The sequence below is a fragment of the Panthera tigris genome, chromosome C2 (assembly GCF_018350195.1).
Source record: "Panthera tigris isolate Pti1 chromosome C2, P.tigris_Pti1_mat1.1, whole genome shotgun sequence".
Lineage (NCBI taxonomy): Eukaryota > Metazoa > Chordata > Mammalia > Carnivora > Felidae > Panthera > Panthera tigris.
Genome location: NC_056668.1, coordinates 82,358,615 through 82,378,545, shown reverse-complemented (window position 1 = coordinate 82,378,545; position 19,931 = coordinate 82,358,615). Strand labels below are relative to the sequence as shown.

At 43.5% G+C, this 19,931-nt stretch overlaps 1 protein-coding gene, 1 long non-coding RNA gene and 1 pseudogene across 3 annotated transcripts in view; 2 read left to right on the top strand and 1 right to left on the bottom strand.

Moving 5' to 3' along the window:
• LOC102948633 overlaps nucleotides 1-6,460 on the bottom strand; it is a 58,283-nt gene extending 51,823 nt beyond the window's left edge. The window contains exons 1-2 of one of the 2 annotated variants that reach the window (XR_006207432.1): nucleotides 6,126-6,460; nucleotides 1,601-1,658 (exon numbers count right to left, since the gene is read on the bottom strand). This is a non-coding gene — a long non-coding RNA (uncharacterized LOC102948633). The remainder of the gene's footprint in view (nucleotides 1-1,600; nucleotides 1,659-6,125) is intronic. The other variant, XR_006207433.1, reaches the window with a different exon arrangement.
• EIF2B5 (eukaryotic translation initiation factor 2B subunit epsilon) lies at nucleotides 6,305-17,656 on the top strand. Its single transcript, XM_042956226.1, has 16 exons — nucleotides 6,305-6,571; nucleotides 7,803-7,927; nucleotides 8,774-8,959; nucleotides 9,053-9,230; nucleotides 9,318-9,398; nucleotides 9,675-9,752; nucleotides 10,034-10,346; nucleotides 11,608-11,753; nucleotides 12,370-12,511; nucleotides 12,633-12,734; nucleotides 12,942-13,049; nucleotides 13,465-13,555; nucleotides 13,864-13,987; nucleotides 14,476-14,601; nucleotides 15,015-15,125; nucleotides 15,301-17,656. The coding sequence occupies exons 1-16, from the start codon at nucleotides 6,377-6,379 to the stop codon at nucleotides 15,358-15,360; spliced, it is 2,166 nt and encodes a 721-aa protein (XP_042812160.1). The 5' UTR covers nucleotides 6,305-6,376; the 3' UTR covers nucleotides 15,361-17,656.
• LOC122230917 lies at nucleotides 12,122-12,207 on the top strand (annotated as a pseudogene).
• Nucleotides 17,657-19,931: the final 2,275 nt, after the last annotated feature.

The following is a 19,931-nucleotide window of genomic DNA, read 5'->3' as shown; positions in this document are numbered from 1 at the left end:
CATTTAAAAGTTAAAAGAAGGGGCGCCTGGGTGGCTCAGTCGGTTAAGCGTCCGACTTCAGCTCAGGTCACGATCTCATGGTCCGTGAGTTCGAGCCCCGCGTCAGGCTCTGGGCTGATGGCTCGGAGCCTGGAGCCTGCTTCCGATTCTGTGTCTCCCTCTCTCTCTGCCCCTCCCCCGTTCATGCCTTGTCTCTCTCTGTCCCAAAAATAAATAAACGTTAAAAAAAAAAAAAAAGTTAAAAGAAAACACAGGAGAAAAACCTCTTGACACTGGATTTTGCCAACGATTTCTTAGATATAACACCAAAAGTACAGGTAACAAAAGAAAAATAGATAAGTTGGACTTCATCAAAAGTTTTTACTTTTACTTACATCAAAGGACATTATCAACAGAGGAAAGAGGCAACCCATGGAATTGGCGAAAATATTTGCAATTGATATTATCAGATAAGAGATTGATATCCAGAACATATAAAGAACTTCTACAACTTAAAAAAAAAAACTATTTAAAAATGGGCAAAGGACTTATATAGACATTTCTCAAAAGATACACAAATGGCCAATAATTATGCACGTGAAAAGATACTTAATATCACTAGTTATTAGAGAGATGAAAATCAAAACCACAGTGAGGGGTACCTGGGTGGCTCAGTCGGTTGAGGGTCTGACTTCAGCTCAGGTCAAGATCTCACGGGCTCATGGGTTTAAGCCCTGAGTGGGGATCCGGGTCAGCTGTGCTGATAGCTTGGCGCCTGGAGCCTGCTTCGGATTCTGTAACTCCCTCTCTCTCTCTCTACTCCTCCCCCGCTCACGCTCTGTCTCTCTCTGTCTCTCAAAAATAAATAAAAACTTTTTAAAAATGAAAAAAAACCCACAATGAGATACCACTTCATACTTATTATGATGATGATTATAAAATAAAGCTTTATAAAAAAATAACAAGTGTTGGTAAGAATGTGGAGAAATTAGAACCCTTGTGCACTGTTGGTGAGAATGCAAAGTGGTACAGCTGCTGGGGAAAACAGGAAGGCGGTTCTTCAAAAAAATTAAACACAGAATTATCATATTATCCAGAAATTTCACTTCTGGATACATACCCCAAAAAAAGTGAAAGCAAGGACTCAAACAGATATTTATACACCCATATTCATAGGAGCATTATTCACAATAGCTAAAACAGGGAATGAACCCAAGTGTCTATTAAGTGTCAAGATGAATGGATAAACAAAATATGGTGTATACATACAATGGAATGTTATTCAGCCTTAAAAAGGAAGGAAATTCTGACATATGGTACAACAGGCATGAGCCTTGAAGATAATTATGCGAAGTGGGGCGCCTGGATGACTCAGTCGGTTAAGCGTCCGATTTCAACTCAGGTCATGATCCCACAGTTCAGTTCGGTCCGTGGGTTCAAGCCCCGCTTGGGCTCTGTGCTGACAGCTTCAAGATTTTGTCTCCCTCTCTCCCTTCCCCTCCCCCACTTGCGCTCTGTCTCTCTCAAAAATAAACTTTAAAAAAAATCTTTAAAAAGAAGATGTTATACTAAGTGAAATAAACTAGTCACAAAAGAACAAACATTGCATGATTTCACTTACATAGGTATCTAGGGTAGTCAATGCTTAGAGACAAATTGTAGAATGGTGACTGTCAGAGCTAAGGGGAGAAAGAAAGGAAGAGTTATTGTTTAATGAGGACAGAGCTTTAGTTCTGCAACATGAGAAGAGTTCTGTGGATGGATGGTGGTGATAGCAGCACAACAACGTGTATGTCTTTTTTTTTTTTAATTTTATTTAAAAAAAATTTTTTTTTTTTAACGTTTATTTATTTTTGAGACAGAGAGTGACAGAGCATGAACGGGGGAGGGTCAGAGAGAGAGGGAGACACAGAATCTGAAGCAGGTTCCAGGCTCTGAGCTGTTAGCACAGAGCCCGACACGGGGCTCGAACTCACGGACCGCGAGATCGTGACCTGAGCCGAAGTCAGACGCTTAACCAACTGAGCCACCCAGGCACCCCAACGTGTATGTCTTTAACACTACTGAACTGTGCACTTAAAAATGGGTAAGATGTCAGGGCACCTGGGTGGCTCAGTCAGTTAAGCGTCTGACTTTGACTCAGGTCATGATCTCAGAGGTTTATGAGTTCCAGCCCCATATTGGGCTCTGTGCAGGCAGCCCGGAGCCTGGAGCCTGCTTCAGATTCTGTGTCTCCCCCTCTCTCTGCCCCTCCCATGCTCACACTCTGTCTCTCAATAACAAATAAACATTTAAAAAAAAAAATTTAAAGAAATGGTTGGGCAAATTATGGTATATTCATACTACAGAATATTATGGAATCATTGAAAATAGCTAGGTTTGTCTACATTCTACAGTATATTAAATAAAAATTAAGTTGCAGACAAAAATGTATTATTATCATCAGCAAATATTCAAATTGCATTGACAGTGTGTCACACAGGGTTCTAAGGGCCTTTCATATTTTTATTGAAATATAATTAGCATACAGTGTTATATTAGTTTCAAGGTACAATATGATTCAACAATTCTATACATTACTCAGTGCTCACCACAATAGGTATAGGGCTTTTTTTTTCTAAGTTTATTTATTTATTTTGAGAGAGAGGGAGAGAGAGCAGGGGAGGGGCAGAGAGAAAGAAAGAGAGAGAATCCCAAGCAGGCTTCGCACTGTCAGTGCAGAGCCCAATGTGAGGTTAGAACCACAAACGGCAAGATCATGACCTGAGCTGAAACCAAAAGTTGGATGCTTAACTGACTGAGCCACCCAGATGCCCTGGTGGAGAACTTTTTATATGTTATCTCATTTAATCCTCACAACAATCTTATGAGGTAAATACTATTATTATCCCATTTCAAAGATGAAGAAGTCCAGGCATAGAGAAAATGAGTAATCTGCCCAAGGGTAAACAGCTAGTAAATGACTGGAGCCTGTAATGGAACCCAGATTCTCTGACCCTGGAGTACCATCATATAGCATACTGTCTCTAAACATAATTCTATGCTTGGGTATGTGCGAATATACGTATATCATGTATGTATGAATATATGTATATGGTGTATGTTTGTGGGTGTCTGTGTCTGTGTGTTTAATCATATAATGTATCTCTAGACCTAGACATATAAACTTAGGGGAGAAATGGAAAGATTACCTACCGAATTATTAATAATGGTTATAATTCTCAAGGTTGGGCAGGATGACAGAAATAGGGGAAAGGATTTTCACTAATTTTGCTTGTGTGTATGTGTGATTATGTACTTGTGGATTTTAGGATCTTTCCAGTAAGCTTTTTTTCAACTTTTTTTTACTGCGGTAAAATATATATATAACATAACATTTACTATTTTAACCATTTTTAACTGTACATTTCAGTGGCATTAAGTACATTCACATTGTTGTGCAACCATCACCACCCTCCATCCACAGAACTCTTCGTGTTATAAAACTGAAACTCTGTACACATTAAACAACAACTCCCCGTTTCCTCCTCTTGGCCAGCCCATGGCAACCACAGTATTACTATCTGTCTATATGAATATGGTACCTCCTATAAACGGAATCATACAGTATTTGTCTTTTTGTTACTGGTTTATTTCACTTAGCAGAATTCCTCAAGGTTCATCTATGCTACAGCTTATGTCAAAATAGCCTTCCTTTTTTCAGGCTGAATAATATTCTGTTATACATATATATCACATTTTGCTCATCCATTTATTCCTCAATGGACACTTGGGTTGCTTCCATGTTTTAGCTATTGTGAATAATGCTTCTATGAATATAGGTGTACAAACATCTGAGTCCCGGCTTTCACTTTTTGGGGATATTTATCCAGAAGTAGAATTGCTGGATCATATGGTAATTCTATGTTTAATCTTTTTGAAGAACCACTGTCCTGTTTTTCCACAGTGGCTGTACTGGTTTACATTCTCACCAACAGGGTACAAAGATTCCAATTTCTCCACTTCCTCACTAACACTTGTTATTTTCCGTGTTTTATTTTAATATTTTTAAAGTTTATTTATTTATTTTGAGAGAGACAGAGCGCAAGTGTGGGGGAAGGGCAGAGAGAGAGAGAGAGGGAAAGAGAGAAAATCCCAAGCAGGCTCCACACCACCAGTGCAGAACCTGACACGGGGCTCAAACCCACAAAACTGTGAGATCACACCCAGAGCCGAACCAAGAACTAGATGCCCAACCGACTGAGCCACCCATGCACTCCTGTTTTTTTTGATAGTAGCCATCCCAGTGGATGTGAGGTGATATTTCATTGTACTTTTGACCTGTAATTCCCTATTGTTTAGTGATATTGAGCATATTTTCATGTGCTTTATTGGCCATTTGTAGATCTTTTTTTGAGAAATGTTTATTTAAGAAATTTGACCCATTTTTGTTTGGATTTTTGTTGTTGTTGTTGTTGTTGTTGTTACTGAGTCGAGTAAATTGTGAAACATACATCCTCCCTGAGCCCCTCCATTAAAAACCTTATACCCAGCTATCCGTATACAGAATTTCATGACTCTAGACTTTTCACTCACCACTTTCCTAGATCACAAGAGTCATTTAAAAGTTTCTAAAATTGTGGGTGCCTGGGTGGCTCAGTCCATTAAATGTCTGACTCTTGATTTCGGCTCAGGTCATGATCTCACTGTTTATGGGATCAAGCCCCCAGCTGGGCTCTGCACTGACAGCTCAGAGCCAGCTTGGGATTCTTTCTCTTCCCCTCTCTCTGCTGCTCCCCCACTCGCTTGCATGTGCACACTCTCTCAAAATAAATAAATAATTTTTTTTTCCTAAAATTGGACCTACTTTCCATATGCTTCACTACCACCACCACTGCTCCAACACCTGCACATCACTAATCCAATTTAATCAGCCTTTTTTTTCCTCTTTCTGCCCATGGATTTGTAGGACAGTAGAATAGCATCCTTTACAGTGCACATATATTTAAGTGAAAACTTCTACTGAGATGCCTTCTCCCTTTCCTTCTCCAGCCTAAATTTTCCCAAATCCTTAAGAAATGGTTTTTGCTCAGCACTATCATTAACCAGTATGGGGAAGAAATGAAAGACTCCGTGGTCCTAGGAGGGGAGCGCCTGAGTACCTCTAGTCAAACCGCAATGACCACGTGGAAACAACAAATCTAAGCCTTCTGAACCCCAAATGGCAACGTGCAAGGCCAGCAATGGTGAGAACAAGGTTTGCAGAAACTTTGCCGGATAAGCGGATCATGGATTTCGCACAGTTCTGTGTAGAAAGGGCGCTGAGCCTTGCTGGAAAACTAGTCTTCCAAATAACCGCCAAGCAGCGCTGCCTGGCTTCCCCCGCGTCCCCAAGGTCTGACTCCTCCGCAGGACTGGTTTTCTCCCTGCAGCCACCGCCTTTCCCCCCAATCATGCTCTGCCTCTCGAGCCTAGGGCTTTGCTTAGTTCCTTCCGCCTCAAAGCTTTAACTCCAGTCCCACTCAACCTTAGATCGACCTCAACTCCGCTCTGACACAGTAGGGTTTCAAGAAGTAAATTTTGAAACATACATCCTCCCTGAGCCCCTCCATTAAAAACCTTATATCCAGCTATTCGGCTGATAGGCCGAATGAATGAAGAAATGAAGAAATCATAAAATAGTAACTTTTATCCTCACGTAACCTGGCAGAAAGATGTGGAACTCTGAAGTCAGACAGATCGGGTTCCAATACCAGTTCTTCCACTTAGTAGCTGCTGGGTGAAGTTCGCTCCTCTGAGTGTTCAAAAAAACGTTTGTTGAGCGAACGAATAAGATGTGTGAAAAATTAAATGAGATAATGCTTGTATCGTCCGCTGGCCACCATCAAGGCTCCACAGAATTACTATTCTCCCTACTATATACCATGTTCTGTATTTATTTAGGTGGACTGTGAGTTCCCTGAGGAAGGAGATGTTTGACTGGGTTCCGAACTCCCCAAGGTGCTGGGTCGTATTTAAGTGACTAGAACGTAGATGGAGGACTGCAATTTTTTAAATGCTCCGGCCGAGGAAGATTACATATTCCGAATGGATCAAGCAGAGACCCCAAGTCGCATCATCCCTCGAGAATCTCAGCCAGTTCGTGTATAAAAGAAGGCCTACCATACCTGCAATTCGGGTCTGTGCTCCTTAGGACTCCACCCCACCCCGCGCCTCCATCCGCTGAGCCCAAAGGCGGCCCACGACTTGCTCCTCCCAGGGGCCGGCGCCTAGGGAACACGCCTGCGCACTGCTCTCTCCTTGTCTCCTCCCTCCTTCCTTTCGTTGGTCCTTCGCGTTTCGAGCGCTGGGTCCTTTTTGTCCCCTACTCCGAGTGGTGTCAGCTTCCGTGCGGAAGCGGTGGCCGTGAGGGAAGAAGATGGCGGCGACTGTGGTGGCGTCGCCTGGTGCGGTGGCTAGTCGGGCCAACAAGCGCAGCGGCCCTGGGCCAGGAAGCGGCAGCGGCGCGGGAGCCAAAGGGTCGGAGGAGGAACCGCCGCCGCCCCTACAAGCAGTTCTGGTGGCAGATAGCTTCAATCGCCGCTTCTTCCCCATCTCCAAGGACCAGCCTCGGGTGAGCACCGCGCGCGGAAGCAGCCAAAGGGCCCGAAGGTGGCCGGGCTACAGCAGGTTATCCTTTCGGCTGCCTAGTGGGGAGTGCTCTGGCAGATGGGCACTCATGCTGACCACCTCAGGTTTGAAAGGCTTGTATAGGGCTCGATGTAGAAGTAGTGCTTGTGAGAAGTCTTCACACGGGGATTCAGTGCCCCAGGAGGAGGCTGTGCTGCCTTTAACCGTGCAATGGAAAAAGAGATCCTTAGGTGAATGGGAACAGCACTTCCTTTTGCCTGCAAAGAGGGAGGTCATATGCCTGAAAAAAGAGCACCGGTAACAGTCTGATCCCATAGTAAGAGCTGTCTTGAATCCCGGAGGGTGTCCTTTTTTTCTTTCCAGGTTTTAATGACAGACGGTGCCATCTGTCAAAAGGAAGACAGAACTGGTTTAGTGGCCGGTTGCCAGCAGACCCCGTATTGTCTAGATACGGGGGAATTGGACTGAGCTAGTCTTAGGGATTGCAGGGTCACTCAGCAGTCACTAGTTCAAAGACAGCTGCATTCGGATAAGAAAAAATCCTAACTTCCCACACCTCCCAAAAAACCTAATGGCTGTTCATTTTGGACAAATGATTGGGATGGCCAGAAAGAGATCTGGAAGGAAATTTTATGGAGGAAAGGGCCTTATCACTGCTTACGTTTCTGGAGATAAGATTGATTTTTAAAAATTTTTTTTTCAACGTTTTTTATTTATTTTTGGGACAGAGAGACAGAGCATGAACGGGGGAGGGGCAGAGAGAGAGGGAGACACAGAATCGGAAACAGGCTCCAGGCTCCGAGCCATCAGCCCAGAGCCTGACGCGGGGCTCGAACTCACGGACCGCGAGATCGTGACCTGGCTGAAGTCGGACGCTTAACCGACTGCGCCACCCAGGCGCCCCAAGATTGATTTTTAGTATTATCCTTTGCCAGAGTGGCCTGTTGTCCTGTAGCAGCTGTGTGTCCGTTGCTAGGCAAGCAGATTCCATGCTTGCTGTTACATTCTCATCCAAGGTTCTCATGCTTAGAGCATGCCATGAACATCAAAGGTAGGGGCCTGATTACTTTTAACTTTAGAAGATAAAGTAAAACGATAGCGTTTGGGAACACTGGTAGGGAAGTGAAAATTGTGGTTAAGTGGAGGAAAGAATAGTGCCCAGCGGGCCTTTCTGAATTCAAAAATTAAGACTTTTTTCATCTCCTGCCCTCCAGGTCCTCTTGCCCCTGGCCAATGTGGCACTAATTGACTACACTCTGGAATTTCTGACCGCCACAGGTGTACAGGAAACCTTTGTTTTTTGTTGCTGGAAGGCTGCTCAAATCAAGGAACATTTACTGTAAGACTCTGCAACTTTTCTTTCCATATTTCACCATTTTTTCCAGTTTCCTTAGGATGGTTGTAACTAAGTAAGGAGAAATTATGAGGGGGAAAAATGTGTCTATTTGGATTCCATCATAAGGACTAAGGGCATTCTCTTCACCTATCAGGAGGTGAGCAGCTGAAGTTGTGACAAAGATTAAAGAATAACATTTGGATTTTTTTCTAAATCTCATTTATAAAGTTTGATCTTGTTGATTTTGCTTTTATTTAAAGGCTCCAATATGGAAGTCATAAGAGAAACATCTTTGTTTTGCCACTGAGCTTCTAAATATTGAGCTCTTCCTCATCTTTGTATTCACAGTGCCTAGCTTAGTACAAAGCACGTAGTAAATAAACACTTAACAAATGTTTGGTGAAATCTTCTTGAAAAAGAGTGAATCTTAGGATTTATGGAAGTTTAGGGAATAAAGACTAGGATATTAGCATGGTGTCCTTTAGACAGCTCCTAAATTTGGTTTGGACTTTGCAAGGAGAGAAGTGGCATGGAAAGTGTGTTCCCAGGATACTTTGTATACTCTTAAGTCTCAGCAGGATTTTGAACTCAGATCCATGTTTGGGGACAGGTGTCAGGGTATGGAGAAGAAATAACTATGTTTCTCTAACCCATAAAACAAGAGTGGTGACACAGGATGCTGAAACCATTAATTATAGTTCATAAATCTCTTTGAAGTAGAGGATGCTGGCAGGAACCCAGAAAAGCTGTAGAGAAGGTGTGTGAATGTTGAATGGGGGAGAAAAATAGGGAAGCTCTACGCAATCTTTATGCTTGATTTGCTCGTTCCCCTCATCCGCCTTCCTTTAGGAAATCCAAGTGGTGCCGCCCTACATCCCTCAACGTGGTTCGAATAATTACATCAGAATTATATCGATCACTGGGGGATGTTCTCCGTGATGTTGATGCCAAGGCCTTGGTGCGCTCTGACTTCCTTCTGGTGTATGGGGATGTCATCTCAAACATCAATATTACCAAAGCCCTGGAAGAACACAGGTCAGGATGGGAAGATGGTAAGGACAAAGGGTTTGGAACCAGCAGAGCCCTAAGACTGCTATTTTGCTGCTCTCTCCTTCCTATCCTTTATAGATTGAGGCGGAAGCTAGAAAAAAATGTATCTGTGATGACAATGATCTTCAAAGAGTCATCCCCTAGCCACCCAACTCGTTGCCATGAGGACAATGTGGTAGTGGCTGTGGATAGTGCCACAAACCGGGTTCTCCATTTCCAGAAGACCCAAGGTCTTCGACGGTTTTCTTTTCCTCTGGTATGTGGGTATCTGGGGTCCTTGAGATGGGAAAGTGACAGGCTTTAGCAGGAGACATGTTGAAGTGCTTGTAACTTCTCCCTACAGAGTTTGTTCCAGGGCAGTGGAGATGGTGTAGAGATTCGCTATGATTTACTGGACTGTCACATCAGCATCTGCTCTCCTCAGGTGAGCTTTTCAGGGCCAGAGCTGCATATCCAAAGAGTAAAACTCTGAGGTATGTTATTGCTCCTTTAGAAGGCCAGGGTATATTTCTTCTCCCTTTTTCTCTTATCAGTTCCACAGTAAACGGGTGCTTCATCTTGACCCCAGGATCCCATTGGGAGCCTTTTTGGGATTCTGGCCCTTGTCCAACTGTCATAGGGTCTGATAGGTCTCTAGAGGCTTATCTTCGCTTCCAGAGAATAGCACTTACCATGGCGCCACCCAACATCCCCCCCACAGGTGGCTCAACTCTTTACAGACAACTTTGACTACCAAACTCGAGATGACTTTGTGCGAGGCCTGTTAGTGAACGAGGAGGTAAGAAAAGGTTCCCATGCCTCTTTAGAAGAGGGCTGTGATTTTATCCCATGCTGATAATTTTTGGTCCTCTTTTGTGTTTTATTGAGCCTTACGAGTGAGGAAAAGAACTAGGGGGTGGGGCGGGGGGAGAGGGAAGCAATATACAAAGAAACATCTTGACCATTTGGCTAGGACATTGAAAGGCAGAGGGGAACTTAAAGTTAGGAAAGAATTGTACCTGGTTGTGTTCTTCCTCTCTTACTTACTTGGGTGACCGCCCTTTCCTTGTCCCCTTTCAGATCCTAGGGAACCAGATCCACATGCACGTGACAACTAGGGAATATGGTGCCCGGGTCTCCAACCTACACATGTATGCGGCTGTCTGTGCTGATGTCATCCGCCGATGGGTCTACCCACTCACGCCAGAGGCAAACTTCACTGACAGCACAACCCAGAACTGCACTCATTCCCGGCATAACATTTACCGAGGGCCTGAAGTCAGCCTAGGCCATGGCAGCGTCCTGGAGGAAAATGTGCTTCTGGGCTCTGGCACTGTCATTGGCAGCAATTGCTCTATTACCAACAGTGTCATTGGCCCTGGCTGCCGCATTGGTGAGCACAGGTGGGGAAATCAAAGTGGTCACCCTAGGAGGAGGAACGTGGGGAGCCCCATGTCTTCAGAGAAAGAGAGGGATCGTTCCTGAGAATGAGGAACTAGTGTGGCTACCTTAGTAAAGGACAGAATAGGGATGTGAAATTTGTGGCCTTTAATTTGTGGCCTGTGAGCCTCTTATTGGGTAACCCTTCACATTCCAGAGTACCTTATTCACATTCAGGACCAAGTGGATAATTAACATGCAATAATAACATCTGTTTGGTGCATTGCAGTTTTACAAAGGGGTTTTGCGTACATCGTTTCATTTATCCTCACAAAAACCTTGTGAAGTGAGTATTATTTATTCTCAGTTTATAGCCAAGCAAACAGGCTCAAAGAGGTTTATCTCCCTCAGGGTTATAAGCTAATGAGAGGCAGTGCTAGGACTTGAATGTGAGTATTCTAAGTACAGCATTCTTTTTACTCTACCATTACTACCTGGTTGCTTCTTGGTAAGTCACTTTGGTTATAGGAATATGATGCTTTTAATGGAACTGGCCCTTTAAAAGAACAACAATAAAATTCGAATTCTAAAATGTACAAGAAGAGGAGCAGGCATCTGGCTGGCTTAGTCAACAGAGTACGGGACTCTTGATCTCGGGGTTGTGAGTTCAAGCCCTGCATTGGGTGTAGAGATTACTTAAAATCTTTTTTTTTTTTTTAATTTTTTTTATTATTATGTTTATTTATTTTGAGAAAGAGAGAGACACACAGAATCCGAAGCAAGGCTCCAGGCTCTGAGCTGTCAGCACAGAGCCCGATGTGGGGCTCGAACCCATGAGTGGGAGATCATGACCTGACTCCAAGTCGGATGCTCAACCGACTGAGCCACCCAGGCGCCCCTTAAAATATTTTTTAAAAATTGAAATGTACAAGAAGAGATGGAAAAATTGAGTTCTACTTCTAGACGTGGATATGATTCTAACAAGGATCTTGAGTTCAAAGGGGTCCCCAGATATCTTGAAGGTTCTCAGGTACTTAAGTGCAGTATATAGTCTGTGATTGTTGCAAATGGGGTGAGCTAGTGGAGGATGGTCGTGGTAAACACTGTTCTATTCTCAGGCTGGAGCTTAGAAGGGGAGAGGGTGTTTCTGGTGAATAAGGGATGCAGTATCAGAGCTGGGTGGGAGTTGTGCTGCTATCAGTCAGCCCTGTCCTCCAGGAATGGCCCTGGTCTGGAGCCCTGAGTGACCAGGAATGCTTCCTGTCCTGAGCCAGGTGATAACGTGGTGCTGGACCAGGCCTACCTGTGGCAGGGTGTCCGAGTGGCTGCTGGAGCACAGATCCATCAATCTCTGCTCTGTGACAATGCTGAAGTCAAGGAACAAGTTACACTGAAGCCACGCTGTGTCCTTACTTCCCAGGTAAGACCATCTCCATACTGCACACAAGCCCCAAAGTGGTTGGTGGTCATGTTGAGCCAGAGGGGCCTTATGTCCACCCATGTTCCAGCCTGAATTGAGAGTCCCAATCCAGTGGATTCTTTTTTTTTTTCTTTTTTCTTTTTTTTTTTGAGAGAGAGCACGTGTGCTTGCACACACACAAGTAGGGGAGGGACAGAGAGAGAGGGAGAGAGAATCCCAAGCAGGCTCCACACTGTCAGCGTAGAGCTGGACGCAGGACTCAATCCCATGTGAGATCATGACCCAAGCCGAAATCAAGAGTTGGAGGCTTAACTGACTGAACCACCAGGCAGCCCCCCTTGTTTTTAATGTTTATTTATTCTGAGAGAAGCTTTGTGCAGTGGCAGTATCGTAGCCAATGAGGTTTATCCGAGGCACGATTATTGCTAATTGAAAACTATTTATTCTGAGAGAGAGCGCGAGCACACGGGGCAGAGACAGGGGGAGAAAGCGCAAATCCAGTGGATTCATTTATCTTCTACTTAGCTTAGTAAAAATAGTTGCTCTCATTGTCAGGATGTACCTTTTCCCAACACACTGATGGATCTGTGCCACCTACTCTTTTTTGGTCCCCTAGGTGGTAGTGGGCCCAGACATCACGCTGCCTGAGGGCTCGGTGATCTCTTTGCACCCTCCAGATGCAGAGGAAGATGAGGACGATGGCCAGTTCAGTGACGATTCTGGGGCTAACCAAGAAAAGGAGAAAGTGAAGCTGAAAGGTGTGAGGCTTAGCAGGTGTGGGGCATCTGTGTGTCTCTTTGCCCCGTGGGAAAACCAGTATTTCCTCCTAGAGTGATTGTGCTTCTCCTGTGCCTTCACTAAAGATCAATGCTTTTCCAGGTTACAATCCAGCAGAAGTTGGAGTTGCTGGCCAGGGCTACCTCTGGAAAGCTGCAGACATGAATGTGGAAGAGGAAGAGGAACTACGGCAGAATCTATGGGGTGAGCTAGGCCTTATTCCTGTCACCCCCCCCCCCCCCCCCCCCGCACACACACACACACTCCTAAGTCGGAATATTTTGAAGGAGAGTGAATACTTCAGAATTAGACCACTTGTTTATTACTTTATTCATTCAGACAGGGTAGATAGATTACTCTGTGTCAATGGCTCTTTCCTTTTCTTGTTTCTCACCCTTAATGGGTTCTCAGGACTCACAATCAATGTGGAAGAAGAGAGTGAAACTGAGAGTGAGCAGAGTATGGATGCTGAGGAGCTAGACAGCCGAACGGGCTCCCCACAGATGGATGACTTCAAAGGTGAGTGGCCAGGGGAGCAGGGTCCTGGGACAAAAGAGGAAAACTTCCAGTTCATTCTTTGTCTGGATCGACTAGCCAGAGACTTGTGTTTTTCCCAGAAGGGGTTTGGTATAAAATCAGGCCCGTAGGGTGCTGGGGTGGGCTCAGTAGGTTAAGCATCCAACTCTTAATTTCGGCTCAGATCGTGATCTCACAGTTTATGAGTTCAAGCCCCACGTTGGGCTCTGCGCTAACAGTGCAGAGCCTGCTTGGGATTCTCTCCCTCTCTCTCTGTCCCTCCCCTGCTCATGTGCTCTCTCTCTCTCTCTCTCAAAATAAATAAATATTTAAAATAAATAAATGATAAGGTCAGGAGTAGAGAACTTAAAGCATTCTGGAGTGATGTTGGCTCATGAACTTTTTCGTTTGATTTTAGTATTCCAGAATGAAGTCCTGGGAACACTACAGCGGGGCAAGGAGGAGAACATTTCTTGTGACAATCTAGTCCTAGAGATCAACTCTCTCAAGTAAGAGCAGCCCTTCCCTCTGCTCCTGTCCGCTGGGTAATCCCAGGCAGGTAGAGGTTCTCTCCTGTTTCTTTCCCAGATAGGAACTGATTCCCTCAACATCCCAAGTGAGCAAGGCTAATAGAGAATTAGGATGATTCAAGGAGAATGTTAGGTTCTGGCCTCAGCATAGACTTCCCTCTTCCAAAGTCTTCCCCTTGCATGTTGTTCCATCTGACTTCTCCCCCAGTGTCCTGTCAAAGTCATGGTCCTACAAGCAAGCTGAAAGGGCCAGTGAAGGCCCTGGTGTCACCCCAGTCTTCCCACAGATACGCCTACAACATAAGTCTAAAGGAGGTGATGCAGGTATTGAGCCACGTGGTCCTGGAGTTCCCCTTCCAACAGATGGATTCCCTGCTGGACCCAAACCGTTACTGCGCCCTACTGCTTCCCGTGAGTAAAGATGGGCTGAAGACAAGAGATTGGGTGGTGGCAGATCATCATTCTTGCTGTGTTTCACTTTAAATATCTTACTGTGGGATATGTGTTACTTGTGGTTCCTTTCTCCTTGCCTCTGGGTATAGATTGGGTACAAGAGCAGCCCAAAGATATATCCAGAATAGTCCTAGACTTTTATACTCTCTGACTGAAATGATTTAGCACAGAATGAGATCAACCTTTAGGCTGGCAATAGGTATGTTGAGGCAGCCTGTAGCATCTGACCCCCTTTTACCTTCTCTGGGAAATCTTTTCTTTTTCACCAACCCTGACTGCCAGCAACTCCCAAGTCCCTCTGACATGATTCCTCAGGCCTGTATCATCTCCCGCTTGTTTTCCCATATCCTGATAGTCCTCTGTTATTGATATTGACTTTCTTTGCTATCTAGATTTAGGTGCATGCTCAGGAATATATTGCAGTTCCCTTCTCCTTTCTTCCATAGCTTCTCAAAGCCTGGAGTCCTGTTTTTAGGAACTACATAAAGCGTGCAGCTGATCATTTGGAAGCATTGGCAGCCATTGAGGACTTCTTCCTGGAGCATGAAGCTCTTAGTACTTCCCTGGCCAAGGTGAATACCTCAAGCCCCCTAGTCCTGCATTTGCTTTGAAACAGACCTTGGCTGCCTTCATAGAGACACAAAACAGGCTGACATGAATCCAGTATGGGGTTTGATTAATAGCACCATCTACCCCTATTATCATGCTGTTTGCTAGGATGTACAGCTTGGAGCCAGGCTAGTAAGGCAACCATTTGGTGATTATCCCAGGAACCAAACAAAAGTTCCAGAAGTTAAACCTATCCCAGTAGCAGAGTGAACAGCTCATTCTTGTCTATTTTTAAAGCAACTGCTTGGTGTTTAAAAGGAAGCTGATAGTTTGGTGGAAAGAGGTGCTAAGATCTCGCTTCCTCTTTCTCTGTTATCTATTATATCTTGCTGGGTTCTTTGAGGTCCCTGAGATCTCCTCTGCTGGCCTTCTGCAGGTGCTGATGGCTTTCTACCAGCTAGAGATCCTGGCTGAGGAAACAATCCTGAGCTGGTTCAGCCAAAGGGATATGACTGATAAGGGGCAGCAATTGCGCAAGAACCAACAGGTGAGTCAGGCTGCCCTCCTGTGACCACAATGGTTGTCTGGTCCCTGGTTCTTGGTCATAGATTCCAGGGTGGTTGGTCCCTGGGACTCTGGCTGCTCAAGCTGTTTATCTGCTAAGGAGAACAGAAGGGTTATATTCCCCTTCCTCAATAGCTTTCCACTCTGCTTCCTTACAGCTGCAGAGGTTCATCCAGTGGCTAAAAGAGGCAGAAGAGGAATCATCTGAAGATGACTGAAGTCACACCGCCTGCTCCTATGGGTGTGTTGATAGCCCTCCCGGCTTCTGGACCAGAGCAAATGGGAGGCTAGTTGCAGAAGGATGAGTGATCACCATCCAAGCTGAGACTTAAAGGAGCAGAGGCTGGAACTACAGTATTCTTCCCACCTCCAGTAACCATGTGCCTCCCATCCTGACTGGGGAGTTGGGAAAAGGGAAGTTGGGCTGGAACAAAGCTCTGCCTAAAGAGGAGCAAGGCAAGCCCTGCAGTTAGAGGAAGCCCAGAGGAATAGTTTTGTGCTCTGGCTTTCCCTCAGGGAACAGCAGAGAGCAACTGGCCCTTTCTGCTGCTTGTATTTGTTAATATTAAAAAAAAAAAAAAAGAGGGGGATGTATTTGGTTTCTCTCCAACTCTGACTGATCAGCTCTTAAAATAGGTGACCAAAGAGTTCTGAACCTGGCAGCTTTTCCTTAACACCTGGGAGAGAGGGAGAGGAAGGGTGTTACTGCCACTAGGTGGTACTGTGGTGCCTTGCTAATTGACCATTGCCTTGGCTCAAGGGTAGTGAAAGGCCTAGATTCTTTTCCAGCCTCTGTGGACCAATTTGTGGTCCTGGAGTAGTATTCCTGAGCCTATTTCCATAGAAAGTCCTAATGCAAACACTTTGCTGTCAGAGGGTGATGATCCAAACATATGTAAAGTCCATTGACCAACTGCCATGCTTTGTGCAATAGATCCAGTACAATTATCAGGGAAACTGGGATATTCAGCATCTTAAAGATAAGGAAGTTTGCTTAAGGTCTCAAGACTCTTGAGGAGCAAAGCTAAGGGCTTGAATCTCATAATCTAGAATTCTTTATGTTTCAGCATATTCAGTGTCTCAGTGAAGGGAAATTGCCTCCAGAGGCAAATATAACCCCAAGCCAGCAATGAGTATCCTAAGAACAGAGAAAGATCCTATGAAATGGCTTACTGTATGGTAAGCATTTTGCTAAATACTTTTCATGTGTTTAAACTTCACAGTAGACAATAGGTCATATCCCCATTTTCAGATGAAGAACCTAAATTTCAGAGAGGTCCTATAACTGGTCATTGATAAAGCTGGAGTTTGCCATTTTGCTCTGTTGTCCCCTTTAACTTCAACTATGAGACATGCTCTTCTGTCTCATCTTTTTAAGCTCTTTTTTGCTGTCCTAAAACCTTTACCCTATTGACACTTAAACTGTGGCAAATGTTACTGGTAACCAGTGATCCTCCTGGACATCACAGAAAATGGTTGCCATTATTCATTTTAGTTGGGTAAAAAGGAGTAAGCGGAGGAAAAGAATACTGAATTGTATTCAAGGGTGTGAATGGGCAGTACCGAGTATTTCTAAAGAGTGAAAAAACAGGATTTGGCTTAATTTACTTTTCTTGTTCAGTAAATCTCAGTTTCTGCTTTTTCATATGTAGGAACTAGTGCCTAGAGGGCATATGAAGGTTAAGGCATGGACTACTAGGAGCTGTTAAATACAAATAACTTTAGGGCATCTCTGATTTGTACCTAATGGGTAGCAGAGATTAGAGGTGGCCTATAGAACTTTTTAGAAGGAAGAGATTCCTTCCAGAAGAGTAATTAGGGAAGGATTAGAGGATTGTGACACTTGAGTGGCCTAAAAGCAGGAAAGGGTAGAAGGGGATATTAAAAACAAAGCAAAGGATTTCCATTTAAATGTGGTATACTAAACACATGGGGTTTTGTTTTGTTTTGTTTTTTGTCTGTCTTTTTCAAAAACCCCATTCAAATGCCAGTAATGAAATTCTTCAAAAAAGGCACATGACTCAATAAGGAAAACCAGAGGTGATCACAGTGAATAAGAGACATTAACATTTTGGAAAATGAAAAATAAATCAAAGAGTGAAAGTTGATTTAACAGAGCAGAATGAGATGGGTTCTCTCTGCTGAGGTGGTTATTAACAAGAAGCAAACCCAGTGTGCCCTTTTGAACCCAGAAGAGGTTCAGCAAAGGGGATAAGGATTGGGGCTGAGAATGGGGTGGGTGCAGGAGAATCAAAGATCTGTATAAGAAAAGGCCCCCCAGGTTTCTACCTCATCTGGTTTACCCAGGTAATTACCCCAACTGTCCTGCAAGAAATGGGAGATTTAGTCTGAAGAAATGGAGAGGAAATTATAAAAGAAATATTTATGAAGTTTTCTTAAACCCAAAAGGCAGGACTTTTCAGACTAACAGCTCATGAGTGCCCAGTAGAATGAATGAAATAGCCCCATGAAATTTCAGAACTTTAAGGAAAAGATATTAGAGCCTCTGGACTCAAGAGCAGACATGGGGATGGGGGTGAGGGGCTAGATTGGAAATGAGGGATTAAGTGAAAGTGTATGAGTGGTAGGGCTCTGAATATCAGCACACACCAGGCAAAAACAAGCTGAATAAGTGCAGGGGAAAAAAAGCCTTTCAATACTTATACTTTTTGTTTTCTCAAAACAAAAAACCATCTTTACCCTATTTGATCATCGTACAGTGAATCCTGTTAGTTAAAAAGCCCTGTACCTCGACAGAGCTTCCAATCAGCTTTTTAGTATTTCACTCTTAAATGTGAATAGACTGCCGATGGTTATCAAACATTTGAGGAAACTTTGAACATGAAAGGCAGAGACCAAAACAAAATTGAAACCGAGGAAACCATGACAAAGTAGGGAGTTATTTGAAAACCTCAGGGAGGGGGGCTAGCTATAATTATTCTCAAAAAATATTGTGTCTGAAGACAGTACTATGAAAAGGGAGAACTAGATAACAAAAATTTTTTTCAAACAAGTTTTTAGAAATTAAGTAAATTGTTTCCTACTGAGAATTGGAGGACTAGAGAACTGAATAGGATGGAGATGTTATCCATCCTTATGTAGTTGAATTTTGAGTTGTGACATTTTACCTATCCAATTGGATAGGGGAAAGGTTGGAAATAATGTTAAGAAAATCTTGCAAAAAGATGCATTCATTCAAAAATAAAAGGGAATGGTTGATAAAGGAAGAATCCAGAAGGTCCAACATCTAACAAGTTGTAAAAAGTATGGGGAAGATAGTAGTGATGTTACTAAGTAAGGAAATATTGTTGAATTTCTCGATGGAAAGGACTCACTAAGTGCCTAGCACAGTGAATAAGCACCAAGATATATCGCCATGAAATTTCAGAACCTCAGGAATAAAGGGAACTTCTAAAAACTTAGAGAAAGAGTAAAAACAAGTCATGTGCAAAGCCTTAGGGAAAAATAGAGATCTAACTGCTTAATAGCAACACTGGAAGCTGGAAGACAATGTAGTGATACCTTCAAAATTCTGAAGGAAAATTACTTTCAACTCAGTCATGTTTTCACATTTGCAAGTTCTCAAAAGGGGTTTTATTTCCCATACTCTCAAAGTAAGCCACCAAAGGGTGTGCTTTACCAAAGCAAAGGAGTAAAAAGTATCCAGGAAATGGGGATCCAACACAGAGGAGAGGTAATTCAGAACATGATGCAGAGAAGTCCCAGGGTGAGAGCTGTGCATAGGCTGAGACATCCAACAGTGCCGACCAGAGCAAGAGAGCAGAAGGTTCCAAGGGAGAAAATGGTTGGATAATCTAATATATTTGACTATGTAAACAATATGTATTGAGAAACTTAGATTATGTAGTAAGACTTAATGGTAGATATATAAAAAAGCAAATGAAAAAGGAAGGCTATGATTAATGCCAGCAGAAATAAAAAGTTGTGAAGGAAGCATTTACTCAGTGAAAATGTCAATACTAAAATCTATACTGATTTAACCAAAAAGGATAATTTTACTATTTTAAGAGGCTAGGGGGAAGGTGGAAGAAAAATCCATCAATGAAAATTGGAAGTAATATGCAATATCTAGAATGTATAGATCAAGAAATAGTGTAAGCTTTAAAAGTATACTGGGGTAGGGAGGAAAATGGGACAGAGAAATGCTGTTAAGAGCTTAACATGCACATATATTCAATTTAAAAAAAAAGGGGTATGAAGTGAAAATGCACAAGATATGTGCAGGTACTAGCAATTAGGTTGATTTGCTGAAGTAAAAAATATAGCCAGCATATTATAAAACAAAAAGCTGTAGAGGTTGGCAGTTTAGATTATGGAGAGTTTTGAATACAGTGCTAAGAATATTTGGAAGGCACTGGGGGAATGTCGAGAGGTTCCTGAGCAGAAGAGTTGTGTGGAAGAGGTACTTACTCTGAAAATGCTAATTAGACAACGATACAAAATGGAGTGGGAGGAGCCCACACTTGTTACTGTGGCCTTAAAAGACCTATGTGGTCTAGTCCCAGCCTATGTTTCCAGCCTCATCTACTACTATCACTAAAGTCACAATGGCCTCCTTGTTCCTCAAATTGGGAGAGAGTTATTTGTGCCTTGAGTCTTTATATTGGGCCATGCCCTCTGCTTGGAATGCTTTCCCCCCACACCAGACCCTCTTATAGCTGCTGCTGCTTCCATTCTGTCTTAGCTCAAAGGGAAGAGACCTTCCCTAACCACCCATAATTCTCTTCTCCCTTTTACTATCACATTGCTCCATTTTATCTTTTTCGTA